Genomic DNA, 18858 nt, shown 5'->3' on the forward strand with positions numbered 1-18858 from the left:
TCTTTTTCACCTTTTTTTTATGAGTTTTGAGTCCAGGTATAATAAAAATTATTTATTGTATTTTGTTAAAGGTAAAATTATACTTCTGGACATTCACCTTATTCTTTTTTTATTTAGTTTGGCTTTTATTTTCTTAACTTTTTATCTGGTGAATTCGATTAATGTCATCCTTCTTTTCCTTTAAAACTAACATCGTTAGTAACTTTAATTCATTCACAGTCCAAAACGGTAATAAAAGAATATATAGCTGACTATTTCTCATCTAGAATATTTAATTAATAATTGAAGGTGTATTATAAAAATTATTCTTTATCTAGAATATCTTCTTGAGCCTTGTGCTATGTTCGCTTGAAAAGATTCTCCATTTGAAAGGAAAAGAGAAGATAAATTAATAGATTATTTGAACGTTCGTTTGAGTTGAATTGAGGACGAGTGAAAGTACTAATTTGCGGGATGCATCAATTTTGTAATTTTGTGTGTTATGAACAGATTTGAGGGGTTATCGGAGGAAAGATCATTTTATCTTGGATCACATAAATGTATGTAGCAATCTGGTGAAGTTGGAGAGTAAGAGGATCGATCAGTGGATCTGTAAACTGAATGCAAAAGTATCTAAATTTGACATAATGATAATATCGTTAGAGCATTGTTGGTCCTCTGATCTTCCTTTTGTAGAACACCTGTATTTTTTTATAGATTTTCTCTCCTGATACTGATGGGGATAGAGAGAACAAATCAGGAATAAAAACTTATGTGTTTTTAGAAGGGGATCATGACCCTTTAAATAACCTAATTAGGTTAATTACTTTAAGATTTAGTATTCCTAATTTGGTCCCTCATCAAATTATAAATTACTTTATGGTCTCTACACTATTATTATTTTCATGACGTATGTCTTTAGCCAAAACATTAATTTAGTTATGTCACTTAATTATTTGGCTTAATAAATATGGCTCTAACACATTAAAATATGTATCATATATATTTATGACCCAAAATTACCAACATACAACTGATTCCAACATGGTATATCAAATTCCTTGTTATTTGGAACATGATCTAGAGATCTAGATGAAAAAAATTAAATTATTTTATTAATTGCTTTGTAACATTTTTTACAAATGGAATACGAAAAAATTAAATTATTTTATTAATTTCTATAATTTATTTCTTTCAATTGTAGTAGTAAAAAAATTTTAAAAAAAAATTATAATTCCTACAAATACTAATTTATACTATTTATTACATAAAGGACAATATGGTAATCTATCTTTTATATCTTTTATAATTTATTTTCAAATTCACTCACAATCACCTCTAAATCTCTTAAAAAATATAACAATTCACTCTCATATCCACTCAAACACATCCATTCTCTCTCACTCAAACTCATCCACTCAAGGGAACATGCCCTTACATTTACTTGTCCTCAAATTTTGGATGTTTTAATCCAAATGCATGAAACAATACCAAGAGAAATCAAATACGAAATTTTTCATGTTTATTGAAGGAATTTTTTTTAATATTATTGTTATTACATTAATCAAATCATTCATAAACTCTCACAAATTTTATTTCTAAATTCATTCACAATCACCTCTAAATCGTTTAAAAAAAACATATAATTCACTGTCATATCCACTCAAATATATTCGCTCTTGTTTCTCAAATTCATACACTCAAGGAATCATGCCTTACTTTTACTTGTCCTGAAATTTATAATTTTTAATCCAAATGCATGAAACAATACCGAGATAAATCAAATATGAAATTTTTCATGTTTAGCGAAAGAGTTTTTTTTTTTTTTAGTTTTTGAATATTATTGTTATGTTGTAGCGACAAAAAATCGTCACTTAATTGATTATGCACTTAAAAATATACTTCTTGTAAGTATTATCTTGTAGTAATTTTTAAATGTTATTATATTAAAATTTATACTAATTTTAAATTGAATGAAGAAACAATTTAACTCGTTTAAAAGAAAAAAAAAATCTGAATTGAATTCCTTTATAAGAGAAAAAGATAAATGAAATATAATTAAATATAAATCTAATTTAGTATTTTCAATATTTGATATGTTAATTATATATTTGTTTTAATATATTTGTTTCCGGTTCGATCTTCAAGTTTATTTTTGTGATAATTTTTCTCTGTCTCAATAGGTAGCAATAAATTAGGAGAAAAAAATTGTTTTTTAAAATATATTTAAAATTTAATTTTGTTTGAATCATATCCAATTTAAAATAATTTACATTAGACCGAGGTTTAACTTTAGTCTTTATTTTATTTTATTTTTAAATTATAAAATAAATAGTGAATATAATAAACATAATAAAAACTTAAAAAATAATATCTAGAACCTCATTTACAGGTCATTACATGAATACATTACCGGTAATATAACTCTTAAAAGTAAAATAATCCACTTGCAGAATTATGTTTGTTTTTATATATATATATATATATATATATATATATATATATATATATATATATATATATATATATATATATATATATATATATACCTTATTCAAAAGAAGTATTCATATGATAAACTTATCTAAAATAGCTCATGAATAGAATTAGATTTGAAGTTATTAAAATCCTGGTCCAAATGAAGCTCATCTTAAACTATTTAACTAGCCCTGAAGTTGAGATTATGTCCTTTTAATGTAAATAATTTAATTTAAAAATAATTGCAAGTAATACTTTTTATTCAATCATATATGCTTTAGAATTTGCATATAAAATAATTACATATAATTGAAGTAAAAACATCTTATTTTTGTTATTTTTTTTTATAACAACAATTAACTCATTTTATCTTTTAAATCAATTCTAACCCCATTTTTTTTACCGACAGCAAAAATAAAACATAAATTTAACAATTATATTTTAATAATTTATAATATATATATATATATATATATATTCTTTTTTGTGTTTGTATCTAATTTTTTCTATTTTATCTTTAATTATTATTTTAATAATTAATTTTTTTATAAATTGTTTACCTTTAACTGTTATTCTAAAAATCTCTTATGTCTTTAAAACTTATTTTAAAAAACTTATTTTATGTACACATTTTATTTTTCTAATTTTTCATTTAACAATTATTTTAAAAATTAATTATATATTCTTTATTGATCTTAACTCAATTTTTTATGAAAATAAAAAAATGCAAACACACAAGTGTTGTGACGCTTGTGTTATCGTTAGTATAGTTAGAGTTGATTTAAAAGTAATTTAAGAAATATTTAATTAATATCAGTGTAATGTTTATATAAAGGGACTAGATTGGCACTGACACGTAGGGCTAACACTCACACTCACACGTGGGGATAATTGACATTATTATATATTTTTTTGTTACTTTTATATTTTATTGATATTTTTATTATTATCTTTTTAAATAATTAAGGATTTATTAAATAAATTTAGAAAAGATAAATATCTTATCTTTTATTAGATAATTCAGATTTTATTAGATAATTCTAAAATAGATAAGTATTTTATCTTTTATTAGATAATTAAGGTTTTATTTAAAAAATTGAAAAGGATAAGTATTTGGTTTATAAGTTTGTAGATAAGTGAAAATTACTAAAGATTAAAGAATTTTCAATTATCAATAAAATCAATTATCTAAAGTTTGTTACTTCAGTTACAAAATTAAGTACAACTTTTAGGTCTAGTCCATTGAGATGTGTGTTTATGGAAATAGAAAGTCTTACAAAGTTGAAATTCAATCTTTGGAGGTGGACAATCATTTTGAAAGCTGAAGACATTCATCATTATTCTTTTTTAGTGTTCAGAATATACAAAAGTAACTAACTCCCTTATTTATAGGGGTTGGACGCAATGTATCTTAACTGTGATATTTGTTATTCAATATATTTATTTTTTTATTACTCTTATGTTCTATTCTCGTATTCTTGTTATTAACTTCATGAACTATTGATTACATATTTATGAGTATTTGATTATTGGACTCGATGTTGGAACCTCGAATAGGATAGAACAACTAATTGATTTTTCATCATGACATATAGCTTAAAGGTTAGCTAGTCAAAGCATCTGAATTAAATGCTTAATATAGACATTTAATAAAAAGATCTAAGACATTAGGGTTTTTATTATTAAATTTAGACTTGTCTCTAAGACATTAGATTTTAAATAGTGGTGTGAATGTTAGAGTAGGAATTAGAAATATATATTTTATTGTTTTCTTATTGATTTGGTGCATGAAATCTAACCACACTAAAGTCTTTACCGCATAAGTACTTTCATAAATTTGGATGCATTCAAGATCTTAGAATTATTCTCCTAAAAATTAATTATTTTCATCATTCAAATTTTTTCGCCTAAATTAGTGAATAATCATATAGTTTTTCTAAATAACGTGAGCCTATGTAGGAAAACAATATTTGTACTTATTCATTTTATTACATGTACGATTTGGTACACTTTGTTAATGTCATAACACGTGACATTGACACTCACATGTAGGAATGACAATGAGGTAGGACAGGGACGAGTTTCATTATCCGATACCCATTCCCAAATAAAAAACTCATCCCCATACCTAACTCAAATTCAACGGGTATCAAACTTTTGTCACATCTCCAAATCCACCGGATAACGGGTATATATTTGGACTCGTACTCGTACCCGCTTTCTTTTTCTTTCAATCAAGTAATTATTTTTTATAAAATTAATAAAAAAATAATGAAAAAGAAAACATAATAAAATATTCAATGTCAAAAAGAGGGTGATTTCTTCAATATCAAATATTTAGAAAGAAAATATAATTGTATTCATTTCAAATTAGATTATCAAGTAAACTTTGATGAGAACCAAAACTTTTTCAAATTTGCAAACGTCAATAAAACCTAGTTGATAAAATTTTAAAAACATTTCTTAAAAAATATAAAAGGAAAACAAATATTCAAACTAAAAAAATATTTTAAATGTCTCTTTATTTCAATTTTTTAAGTTCTAATGAACTATTTTTTTATACACTAGTAAAAATTATAATACACCACTTAATCAAAATGACACAAAGAACAAAGATTAAACCAATAATAGTTAAAATTTAATATAGATATTTCATCTTTTGAACTTCAATATATGTTGAATGGTGATAAAAAATATTCATGGCAATTACATTAAATTATTATATTTTAGTAACTAAGATTTATTTATACAATTAGAGTTATGAAATTACACTTATGATAATGAGTTATAAAATGAAAATAATTATATAAAAAATATCAAAACAACATTCTACATAATAAAAATAAACAACAAATAAAAACATTTAAAAAATGATCACGTGTGTGTTTTAGAAACAACTTAACAGACCATTGAATGAAATCACACAAAGAAAAAAAAATTATAATTAAGGGTATGATAAGATAAAAAATATCATAAGAAAACTGTTACGAAATTGACAAGTGTACCAAATCACACAAGTAATACAATAGACAAGACCAGATATCATTCTCACGGAAACTAATGTGATTTAAAATAATGGACAATTTACTAATAAACGTACGAATAAAAATCATGGTCTATATAAGAAAATAAATTCAGCAATAAAAATAAAAACTTAATCAGAAATTTGCTAAAAACAATAAACTTGATTTAGAAAAGTATTAGATAAAAGATTCATCGAGATTGTTTTCATGATTTCATACAAAGTAATCCTATTTTTGTCACACTCATATTTTGTAACAAGCCTCAATTTTGTCACAGACAAGTATAAACTTGAATAATAAAAATTGTATCTATCAATTTTTACTATTAAGTTTGCATTAATGACCAATACGTTGATGTTTAGGAATCATTAATGACCACATCTATCTCTAGCATGTGAAATCAATTAACTATTTTATCCCACTTAGGTTTCCCAAACTATCTTTTAGATCAACTGATACTCTCACATATGCACCATATCCAGAGTATGCAAGTTGAAGATCATAATCAAGTTTTCTAAACTATCTTTTGGATCAGTTGGTACTCCCGCACGTGCAAAATTCATAGACTATGCAGTTAAAACAAAAATAAAATGTAAGAGGTGATGGAAAAAAATTATATTGAATGAAGAATACACAGAGACTTAAGAATACATTACACCTAAGCTCGTGAAGGAAGGAATTAGTTACTCCTAAACATACTGAACATTAGATTGATGATGAAATTGAATGCCTTCAACCTTCAAGATGTCCTTTTACTGTCCAATGTATATGGATCAAGTTTCTTTCTCTCCAAGTGTGTTTATGACCACATTTAGATCCTCAATTTATAGATTTTTTGAAATGTGTAGTTCATTATGCACATTGACTTGCTAAACGAACTAAGCATTATTTGCAGAACGAGTGGTCCTTAGTTGGGTGAATGATGCGAAAACTGAATTGGACCTCACCTTTGTATTTTATTTTGTACTGAAATTTCATGTTGGGTATATATTTTTTATCTTCTGGAACTCCATATTCTCGAACTATTCTTCAATTCTTCTCATTTTGTTGATGATCTTCCCATATCTCTTGCAAAATATAACCCAAACATTTATCTTTCCATGTTTATTGAATAAAACCTAAAATACCAAATAAAATTCAAAAATAAAATAACAATTAAACATAAAAGTAAACTAAAATAAAAACATGATAATGCCAATTATAAAAATATTTCAAATATCAACCTAGTTGAACTATTAGAGATAATAAAAATTGTTTTAGCAAACCAAAAGAGCTTTTCAAATGAAATGAAAATTAATAATAAGAGATTAAAGAACATAAATTTCTTATATTAACTAGTAAATGAAAGGTTTATGCATTTCATATGAAAAAAAACACAATAAATACATTTTTTTAAAGTAGAAATATCCAAAGGTGAAACATACAAAATATTTAATTGACATACATCATTTGAAGAAAGGTTGTGATAAGAGGAAACATTTCCTCAAAATATGAATGAATTTCATGACAAACCAAAATATTATAAAAACTAAAAAATGGAAAATGTGTAATATATATACACACGCATACGCACGCGCGCGCACACGCACACATGCATATATATATATATATATATATATATATATATATATATATATATATATATATATATATATATATTAATAATTTAAACAGAAATGAGAATAAAAGTATGGCTAGGTATTATGGCGGGTTTGGGGACGAGGACGAGACGGATATGTACATATACATCTCCATCCCCATACCCAATTGAAAAAATCAGGTATTAACCATATCTATACCTAGTCAATGCGGGAATTTTCTGTTAAAATGGGAATGAGTTCAAACAATACCCACAGAGAGGAATTGATTTATCATCCATACTCACATGACATTGATACCACGACGTGGCGCGATGCTAATTTGTCATGTAAACAATTTTTTTTTTTTAAATTAAGGAAAAAAAAACAAAAAGACCACAAACTTATATGTGACATGTTTTGTTCACATGTTGTCAACTTTTTAAATGATGTTACAAAAAAAATACTAAATTGACGACAATTTAGACTTTATTGAACAAAAAACGAAAATAGGATACATCCAACAAATTCAACAAAAACATGATTAAATTAGTATTTAAACCTAAAACTTAACAATCTTGTCTCAAACCATCAAAGCTAGTCTAACTCAACCTTTAAAATCGAATTATAATTTGAGATTTGTACCCACTTATATATTATAAATCAACCTTATTTATCTTTAATACACCCATCATGTCAAGGTATATATACATATATATGACAATGGGTCGGATCAGATACAGGTAGTCCTTACCTGCTATCTACCCCTATTTGAAAAAAATTATCCCGTTATCTAAAATAATGTTCATGATATTTTCTATACCAGCTGGTATCCATATCTACCCACAAATATTTTTATATTTTATTTTTTAAAAATTTAAATAAAATTATTTAAAAATAAATTTTTAAAATATAAAATTAGATAAAAAAATAATTTTTAAGTACAATTTAAATCAAATTACTAAAAAATTATTAATGCAAATAAATTTGGTCACTCTAAAAAGCAAATTTAAATGATTTGTGTCAAAGTATAAATTTTAATCATTAATCTTTTTCAAAATAACTTCAATCTCCTAAGTTAAATAAAAAATAAAAATAAAAACTTGTCAAATTTTAAACAATTATTTCATAATTAATATTTTTTCACTAATAATTTTATTTTGATCACTAAAATTAAAAAAAAATGTCAAATTTTTAAGTTTTAAGTACAATTTGAATCAAATTACTCAATAAATTATTAATGCAAATAAATTTGGTCATTCTAAAAATCAAATTTAAATCATTTGTGTCAAAGTATAAATTTTAATCATTAATCTTTTATAAAAATAACTTCAATTTCATAATTTAAATAAAACATAAAAATAAAAACATGTCATAATTTGGCAAATAATTATTAGTAAGTACCAAGTATTTGCATGTTAAATATCACGGTACTCATACCTACTCCAACAACAAGCGAGTAATTAAATACAAATATAAATTACTCATGAGTGTTCATTAAAGATATTAATTTAATATCCATTACATCCCGCGGCGGAGCATCATGGTAGCGGGGAAGGCCATGGCCCTCCAAATGTTTTTTATTTTTTTAAAATTATATACATATGTTTGAAATTCTTAAAAAAAATTAAATTTTTAAAATTATAGATTGTATATTTTAAAAATTGATAGAAATTAAATTGTATCTTTTTATTTCTTTTATAAAATACAACATTTAATGTTAATAAGTAATAAAAACATAAAATCAAATATAATAAAAAATATATTTAGGTTTAATTACTCTTTTGGTTTCTCTTTTCGTCTAAAAATATCAAATTGTGACTAAAAAATTGGAACTAAATTGAGACTCATATTTGAAAACAGTAACTAAAAGAGTAATTAAACTAAACATTTATTAAGATACTTTTTGTTTTTTTCTGTCATTTCCTTTTTAATTTTTTTACAAAATTGTACTCGTCTCTCACTCATGTTTTTTTATTGTTTTTGAAGAAAAAAAAATGAAGTTAGACACATACTCATTATTTTTGCTCTCATTTCTCATTTGTTTCTTTTGTTCCTTGAAGAAAAAAAAATGTAACTCTCTCTTGCCTTAGTTTAATAGTTATTAAAATTATTTTTTATCTCATAAGCCTTTTGTATACTCATTTTTATGATTATAGAAGCAAAAAACAATGTATTATGTGTTTTTTACCACCATTTTTAATTGTGAATTGATTATAATATATTTTTTTCTAATAATTATGTCTCTCAATCTTTTATTAGATTATGATAAATTATTTGTTAATATATTTAAAAGAAAGTATAACGATGAACAATAACATAATAGATTCATTTTGTGAAAGTGATTTAAGGGAAGTTATACGTAAAGATGAAAACAAAATAAATTATACTTTTTTCTTATCCTTCTTCACATCTTTCAAAGCATTTAAAGTCTTATACTAATGATCCAATCTAACAATTTAAGGATCCAATTATTTTATAGAAGAGTCATCATTTAAAGCGTTATACTAATGATCCAATCAAATTATCAGAGAATTATATTACTCTGACCCCTCCAAAACTCTGGGTCAAGATCCGCTATTGATTACATCATTACATGTACGAATTACTTTGTCATCCTTATATATATATTTCAAGCATGAGACTATATTTTAATGAATTGTCTGATAATGGCCCGATAACACTTGACACAATAGGTCTAACAAATAATAAATCTGATTAAAACAAACTTTGAATGATTATGATAATATATTAAAAATTGAACTTTAATTTTAATTCAACTTTAAAAAATGGACTTATAAAATAAAATTTACGATTAAATCCACTTTATGTCTAATAGGATCTCTAGGAAAACATGTTAAACCAGAGTTTAGTTAGTAATCTAAGTTCTTCCTTGTTGAACTCAAGTTTAATGACTCATGTCTCCCGAATCATGCATTTTATGTTCTAAGATTTTTTGTCTACAACATTCACAATTCACTTGGTTAATACCTAATTCAATTTTAAAGTCCCCAACAAGGATCATAACTTTAATTGATAAGCAGAAAGATTACAAACTTCTACCTAAGACATTTGACTAACATCTTGAAATACCTACATCTGATCTATTTATTTGGTTTTATTATTTCTAGTTAGATATTATTTGATCGGTTGATTTTGTCATTACCGTAAATATCCATGTAGCGAGACGAGTAACACATTCTTAAATATAAAATTAAAAGATATCAAGAAAAGAACATAAAAATGAAAAAAAAAATCTTAATTATTTATATAAAAAAACAGTTTAATAGGTTTTTGACTTAAAAATTTAACTAAGAATTGGTGAGACATGGGTGATTAAATTATATATATATATTTAAGGTTGATATAATGAAGAGTCCTAGAGGATTGGGTAAGTGTCCTTGAATGATGAGTAGAATAGCATTATAATTTCTCCAACCACCAACTTTACAGTCTGTTGTCCCATCTCAATGCGCTTTTAATAGCATTTCAATCACATGACCCCTTCAATTGCCATGCTGCTGTTTCAAAACTTGTACGCAATTTCCTCTCATTTATTTATTTATTTTACTCATGCCAACGCAAAACTAAACTCCAAAACAACTTACTCCTTTTATTTTAATCTTCAAATAATAATTCTTTTTTTTTTTTTAACTTTTTTGGCGTGCTTAATTCTCCAAAGGACATGGAATTATCCTAATCCATTACTAATTATTTTCCTTTCCCTCCTCACACCCACCCTGCTTACAAAAAGCATAAGTAAAATTATGTCCACACCTCACCATCAATTACTAACTCACCCCCCCACAATAACAACTCTACCTTCTTTATCAATAATTAGATTTTTTTTTTCAACAAAAATCTTCAAACTTTTTTCTTTTATAAACAGTTGAAACCTGTAAAGTTTCTCAAACTGTATTAATCAAATATATATTTATTTACTTCTACTGTCTCAATTATAATTTTTTGTATCATTTTAATGTTAATGTTTATAATTGAATTAAAGTCCTTTTTTTTTCTTTTTAATTGTTAGAATCTAGTTTTTTCTTATCAATTGTCTTTACCTGTTCTTCAATTATCGTTTATTTAAATCACGTGTTAAAGCATAGCTTTTCAAAATACCCTTTCCCTTTCGAAGTGTACTAATCAACCGTATTGTTTTTTTTTTTTCCAAAGTTTCACTCTTCAAAACCTAATTTGCACCTTATTTTTGTTTTTTATTCATTTTTAGTCGAGAAGGTTCGATTCACGGTAAAAAGAACTTATATTTTCTGTTAAATTTTTTTTAAAAGTACTACAAATTTTTTATAAAAAAATTACAAAAAATTACTATCAATATTTTTGTGAAAAAATTTGTATAAAATATTTTTCACAAAAAAAATTGTAAAAAAATATTTACAATTGTATAATTTTGTAAGAAATAATTATCCACAAAAAATTTAATTATTAATTAAAATTAAAAAAAATAGTAAAAGAATTTATTTTCTTTCAAAACTTTATAACAAACTTCCAAGAAAAATTTCGTGTAATAACAAAAAATTAGCAGACTTTACCGATTTATTAAACTTTGCAAAGAATTAAATACTTTATCAAAAACTAGTGGAAACACAATTGATAGAAAATATTGTTTCTAACAACTCCTAAACTTATTAATAAAAAATAGAATAAAGGGTTTTTGTTTATTATTTTTTGCAAACAAGTTTTAATTATTCGACAGGGGTGTATCTAATTTTACATTATTCAAACGTTCAAACCAATTTTGTTAAAAGTTTCACATCAATTAAAAATAAAATAAATTTAGAATATATAAATAACAATAAAATAAATTTAGAATATATAAATAACAGTAAACTTATCTAATAAATTGATTTTCTAAGTTTAAAAGAGACTTATTATTAAAATCGTTCAAAATCTTTCCTTGAAAAATATGTTGAATTTTATAATATTAAATTAGATTTAAAGTTATTTTTAAAATTATTTTAACTAAAAGACAAACACAAAATCTTTTGGTCAGCTTTGCAATACAAAGTTTATTTATTTATATTTTTGGTGGATGCACCCAGTTCATAAATTCAGGCTAATTTTCCTGAATTATTGTCTGTCAGATTTCTTCTTCTCAAATTGTTTTTGCTAAACGTTCCTGATTAGGCTAGACAAGTGACAGTGTTGGTTGAAATGTCACCTTTATCACTAAAATTAAATTGAATCATATGACTCATGGTGCTGTACTTATTCTTTATAATACTTATACGTTTGTTTTTTGGACAAGTAACTCAACATTTTCAGACTTCGCATTTTAGCGTGTATCCATAATGTTTAACTCTGTCAGATGTTACTAGAAAAAAGATAGGGCCACGTCAGGATAATCATCATGTTACTTGTATCAGGTCCACAAAGGTTTATATATATATAAGAGGAAAATTATTTTATTCGAATTGAACAAATAATTTTTTAAAATATCTGCTATTTATTAAATTAAAACAATTTTACGGGAATTATTCACAGAGTTCATACTTTTTCATTTTCATTTTGGTCTACAGGTATTTATTTTCAATTTTTGATATCTCTTAAATCCTGACACATTTTCCAAACCTTTATTTATCACCTGAATCACCGTTTTTGTTTCATTATAAAAAAAAAAATAAAGACAGTTGGATTGTGCAAGCTTAATTATAGCTGGTGTGAAAAAGTTATATTTGTTGTAGTAAATTAGTAATAAGTGAATTATAATGTGATAAATTTGAGTGAAGAGCTTAAACTGTAAAATACTGGTTTTAAGGAGAATTTGAATCGATAAATCTGGCATTAGTGAAAGACAGAAAAGATATTATTACTTCTGTTACCGAATACTTTGTCGCAAAACCGTTTTCAGTTTTAACTAATTAACTGACACAGGAAGAAGGTGTGAAAATAAAAATTTGTATTAAAAAAAGAAAATGTTTGAGAGGGATAGAGGTGTGATTGAGCACTTTACATGGCTGGACTCACGTGGTCTGCATCATGACGATGATCAGGGACCGTTGAAGTAAGTCAAAACGAGAAAGCGAGGATCAAACGGTAATTACGCGGAGCAGAGTGATGGGCCCACTGGGCCTCGAGTAATGGGCCCACTCGAAGAATGGCTCCCGGCTGGCAAGCATGTGGCGCTTTTTGCAGAGATCCGACCGTTGCAACGCAATTTACGGCGTTGCCACTATCAAACCAAAACGGAAAGTGACCCCTCCATCAAACACCAAAATTAATTAATTATTTTTATTTCCTAATCGAATAAAACAAATTGCCAATGCACATATACTGTGTCCCTTTCTTAATTTATAGAACAACAACACACAACAAAGAACGCTACGGTCCCAACAACGGCTAAATGCACAGTTTTATTTTATGCCTTTATATGTTTGTGTTTAAATAATGTAGAATAATTCAAATTCTCATATTTTGAAAATATTAAATTATATATTAAGTTAAAATTTAAATTGTAAAATATAGTTTTGTATATTATTTAGTAGTGAAGAAAGAAATGAGAAGGTGTGAACTGGCTACTGGCTGTCATCTTTGGTTGAGGTTGATCGGGTGTGTGTCTGCTACGTACTTACCCTTTTTCACACCACACCTCACAGTGCTTCTTCTTCTTCTTCTTCTTCTCCCACTTCCCTCTTATTTCTTCTCTCTAGTTTCTACCACTCTCAAACTCTTCTTTCTTTCTTTCTAAGTTCCTTTGATAATGTAAAATCAGAGGAAAGGAAAAAGCTACGCAACTAACTTGCCTCTAAATCCTTTTTGAGGGAAAGAAAACCCAGAAAGTTCCACACAATGTCTTCTTCCACAGCTTTCTTCTTCTTTCTCGTCAACGTCTCCTTACTTCTCACCCTCTCCTCCGCTGCGGATCCATTTGTTTCCTACGATTTTGAGGTCTCTTACATCACTGCCTCTCCACTTGGAGTTCCTCAGCAGGTTCTCTTTCTTCTCTCTCTTGCTGTATGTTTAAAATCTCCGGCTTTACTTGCAGATCTGCATCATGGGACGCTTCTAGATAGTAATGTCGTATTTTAATACTTGGGTTAGTGAAGGGTTGTTATGTTATGTGAGTGCAGTTACGAGGTGTTTGTTTGTTTGTCTCAGTGACAGTTTGGTAGGTGGGTGGGAAGAAAGAGCTACGGGGTTTTGCTGCTGCCTCTCATGTCTTGTCTGCATTGTTTTTGCAGGTCATTGCTATCAACAAAAAATTCCCGGGTCCTACTATCAATGTCACCACAAACAACAATGTTGCCGTCAATGTTCGGAACAAATTGGATGAGAGCCTCCTCCTTCATTGGTATGTTGCTTTTCTGTTCAGCTTCAAAGCTTCATATGGAGCTTAGATTTGCTTACTGAGCTCAACTTATGGAACTTTCTCGAGACAGGTCTGGGATTCAGCAGAGGAGGAGTTCCTGGCAAGATGGTGTTCTTGGCACCAATTGTCCCATTCCTTCTAAGTGGAACTGGACTTACCAGTTTCAGGTAAAGGATCAAATTGGAAGCTTTTTCTACTTCCCTTCCCTTCATCTTCAGAGAGCTGCTGGTGGATTTGGGGGTTTCATTATAAACAACCGACCCATCATTCCGATTCCTTTTGATACCCCATATGATGACATTGTCGTTTTTATTGGAGATTGGTACACCCGCAACCATACGGTTAGTGTGATGGTTGAATTTTTTGGAAACTCCTATTTTTACTAACATTACTACAATTCAGTTCATACTAGTCAAGTAAATAATAACACGGGTTAAACTGTTTGTTACTGGTTCTGCGTTGGAATGTAGGACTTGAGGAAGGCCCTGGATGATGGAAAAGATCTTGGCATGCCGGATGGTGTTCTCATCAATGGGAAAGGCCCATACCGATATAACGATACACTTGTTCCTGATGGCATCGATTATGAAACAATTGAAGTCCATCCTGGTAGGCTCTTAGAAAAGTTTAATTTAAATTTGTTTTGTAGTTTCTCTAATGTTATGCTTCTTTTGGAGTATGAACGAGGAATCCTTGACTAATACGCATGTCTGTATTGTGAGAAAACAATGGGCAGAAAGTTAGGAAAAAGCAAGCGAAGTCTGTCTTATTATAGTGGTGTATATAAATTTTGTTTGGATAAATTTGTCTACAATAAAAGAAAAATGTAAAATGAATGCAGTTTTTTCTTAGAAGCTACAATAAACTCATACACTCAACTTTCCACACACTTCTCTAACTTTCCAAAAGATGAATTGTACAAGTTAATTTTAGTTTATAAGAGAAACAATTTATTTTACTTGCTTTTTCTTTTTCTTAACAAGTGCATAGGAAGAAGTTTATCCAACGCAACTTGGTACGTTGATTATATCTGTCGTGTAGATGTTTATGATATTGGAAAGAAAAGGTTCTTGTGGTTCTCACCGCTGTAGCCATTTATAATTTGTTTCCTTGGATGACTTTGGCTCCGGTATTATGTCATTTTTATATAATGATTTTAATGGTCATCACATGATGTACAACAGGAAAAACTTACCGACTTCGTGTACATAATGTTGGAGTATCAACAAGTCTGAATTTCAGGATCCAGAGTCATAACTTACTTCTGGCAGAGACAGAGGGGTCTTACACAGTGCAACAGAACTACACTAGCTTAGATATTCATGTTGGGCAATCTTATTCTTTTCTTGTAACCATGGACCAAAATGCAAGTTCAGATTACTACATTGTAGCAAGTGCCAGGTTTGTGAATGAATCACGTTGGCAAAAAGTTACTGGAGTTGCTATCTTGCGCTATACAAATTCCAAGGGGAAGGCGCATGGTCCTCTTCCACCGGCTCCTGATGATCAATTTGACAAAACTTACTCAATGAACCAAGCAAGATCCATCAGGTCTGTGCTGCAATTTTATGTACTCATTTGTTCGTGCTGTATGTAGGAATACTGTCAAATTGAACAACAATTATTTTTGGTATTAAGTTTTTCTGTACTGTTTTTGGAGGTTTAAGTGGTTAAGAAATTCTCAGAAGTGTTGAGCCTCAAAATATTCAATGCTTTTGTAAAAGCAAATATAAAACTTTAATATATTATTGTTATTAGTGAATGATAATTCCACAAGAACATATGTAGATTAGATTCTGAAATTTGAGAATTAAAAGTTTTTATCTCTCACTCGTGTATTCTTTTGTTAACTGTGCAGATGGAATGTATCAGCAAGTGGTGCTCGTCCTAACCCACAAGGGTCTTTCAGATATGGTTCCATCAATGTGACTGAGATTTATGTACTAAAAAATAAGCTACCTGAGAAAATTAATGGGAAGAGGCGAGCAACCGTCAGTGGAATCTCTTTTGTCAATCCTTCGACTCCAATCAGGCTTGCTGACCAGTACAAATTGAAGGGAGTATACAAGCTAGATTTTCCCACCAAGCCTATTACTGGACCACCTCGTGCAGAAACATCAATCATTAATGGAACCTATAGAGGATTTATGGAAGTTATATTGCAGAACAATGATACCAAGATGCATACTTATCACATGAGTGGATATGCATTTTTTGTAGTCGGGTACAAACTAATTCTCTATCTTTTAAGTTCCATTTGTTTCAGGAACCAATAACACAACTCGATTTGCTGCCTGCAGGATGGATTATGGTGATTGGTCTGAGAATAGCAGGGGCACGTATAACAAGTGGGATGGAATAGCTCGCACTACAGCTCAGGTATTTTATCTTAGATTCTGTGTCTGACTCTATTGAACACTAAAATCATTGAAACATTCATGTTTTCCAAAGCTGTCAAATGCTTCACTAGAACTTCTGTGCTGTTCATATCTCAAGTTCATAGTTAGTAGTTTCACATTCTCGCTTAGGCTCCTGGGGAAGTCTTTGATTCAAGGAATTTGAAAAATTGGAACTTTTTTGCTGCAACTGTAAACTCAATCACTCTTGTTTATCCTGTAGCTGACTGACGTACTGGTTTGGTCATGCATAACTCATAACCTCGGATGAAATGTAGAATTGAGTTGTTCCATTAATATATGTAATCTGTGTTCTCTGTCATAGCTTCCACAATCTGTTACATTTTCAAAGTTTGTTTTCAAGTACGTACCTTAAAATTAACTGATGCTATCCTTCAGCATCATGATTCGTGAATGTTATAATCTAACATCTGTTTGTTTCCAATGTCTCATTCAGGTTTACCCTGGAGCATGGACTGCAATTTTGGTTTCCCTTGACAACGTAGGAGTATGGAATCTCAGAACAGAAAACCTTGATTCATGGTACCTTGGTCAAGAAACATATGTCAGGGTTGTCAACCCAGAGGTTACCAACAAGACTGAGCTGCCCATTCCAGACAATGCCCTCTTCTGTGGTGCCCTCAGTAAATTGCAGAAGTATGTTACAAATCTTTCTCCTCCAACTACCACCATTAACTTGGATTATGAATGGTTATAAATTGAGGCCAACTGTTTTGTTTTCTTTTAGGCCTCAAGTTATTGCTTCTGCGGCATCACCAATCAACGGGAATACCCTGAAGCTGTTTTTCACCTGGCTGATTATATGCGCCTGGATCCATATATTCCAGTAAAGAGCACATTCCGGGTCATCCTCTCTTAGTTGCTTGCCGGTGGACCTTTTGGCTTGTTGGTGAGGTTTGTGGTTGAGTTCTTAGTTTTGTAAGTCTTGTTTATATTATTGATCTTGCAGTGGTTTTGACTTGTATTCTTCCTATTAGCTTTTAATGGTTGTGGTTCCGAGTTTAATTTATTGGGACTTGTGATTCTTTTAATGCCTATAGTTGATGTAGTAATGACAATTAATCACACTCTCTCCATACATGTAACTTTACCTGCCGACGAGATTTGCATCGTGGTCACTTCCTCCTCCTTTCATCTTTATGTTTGTGCAATTTTGTAGCCATCATGCAAGGTCAAAGATGCATGGACCCAACCGAAGATTCTTCTCTAGCTGTTTTACAGATATGATCTAGCTAGCATTTCTTTAAAAAACAGAAGCAAAATGGGAAACAACAAATTGACATAATGACACGACCAAACCGAACATTTTTCTCTAGTACGTTTGCATGGACATTTAGCTGGATTTGCCTCACTGAGCTTGGTAGATGCTATATTTTAGCTTTGAAATTATTCTCCTGCACTCTTTTTTCTCTATATTCTTCATTTTTCTTATGACTAATTTTTGTCCATGAGGGGCCGTTACAGCTTGTTTTCTTGCCCCCAGGTTGAAAGTGACAGTCCATTAATTTTCAATCACAATTTCATCTCTCCACAGATAAACTTTAATGGAAAAAAAAAAAGTGAAAGAAAAAAGCCCGTGCTTAACATGCATGTAAAAATTGAACTAAAAAAATGTGCACGATATTTGCGGATCTTGTAAGCAGTACAGTGATAAAATAAGTCACATGGGCTCCAATATGCACAGTGATAAAATAAGTCACATGGGCTCCAATATGCACATTTACTTTCTTGAATATGAAAGTTTTTAAATAATGTTGTTTAGAATGTTGGTATTTTGTTTAGAATGTAAATAATGTTGAAAAAATATGTTCTATTACTTTTAATATTTATTATTTAGTTATTTGCTTGTTGTAGACTTTTATTGTTAAGAATAATGTTCAAAATAAAATTCTTTTGAATCAAGTTATAGTTAAAAATCATATACAAAGAAACAATTAATTAATTTGTGATAATTTATTACTTTACTATATATATAAATCATGTCATTGATTACTTTTTTTAATGTAATAAGAACGGTCAACAATATTTTACTAACGTTCTCAATAATATATAAC

The 18858-nt window shown here is 28.3% G+C and overlaps 1 protein-coding gene across 1 annotated transcript; it reads left to right on the forward strand.

Annotated features, from left to right (window-relative positions):
* The first annotated feature begins 13604 nt into the window (after nt 1-13604).
* On the forward strand, nt 13605-17905 carry LOC114178078 (monocopper oxidase-like protein SKU5). The gene is made up of 9 exons (XM_028063775.2): nt 13605-14008; nt 14260-14369; nt 14458-14728; nt 14858-14996; nt 15572-15938; nt 16246-16611; nt 16688-16766; nt 17241-17440; nt 17532-17905. The coding sequence occupies exons 1-9, from the start codon at nt 13868-13870 to the stop codon at nt 17632-17634; spliced, it is 1776 nt and encodes a 591-aa protein (XP_027919576.1). The 5' UTR covers nt 13605-13867; the 3' UTR covers nt 17635-17905.
* Nucleotides 17906-18858: the final 953 nt, after the last annotated feature.

Source organism: Vigna unguiculata, chromosome 3, assembly GCF_037176805.1.
Source record: "Vigna unguiculata cultivar grain cowpea cultivar isolate G323 ecotype 2 chromosome 3, ASM3717680v1, whole genome shotgun sequence".
In the NCBI taxonomy this organism is placed as follows: Eukaryota; Viridiplantae; Streptophyta; class Magnoliopsida; order Fabales; family Fabaceae; genus Vigna; species Vigna unguiculata.

What these genes read in the sequence shown, in the direction of transcription:
- LOC114178078 (XM_028063775.2), top strand. Translation starts at nt 13,868, where the DNA reads ATGTCTTCTTCCACAGCTTTCTTCTTCTTTCTCGTCAACGTCTCCTTA. An exon ending in CACTTGGAGTTCCTCAGCAG is followed by an intron (nt 14,009 to 14,259) that starts GTTCTCTTTCTT and finishes TTGTTTTTGCAG; the next exon opens with GTCATTGCTATCAACAAAAA. An exon ending in GAGAGCCTCCTCCTTCATTG is followed by an intron (nt 14,370 to 14,457) that starts GTATGTTGCTTT and finishes TTCTCGAGACAG; the next exon opens with GTCTGGGATTCAGCAGAGGA.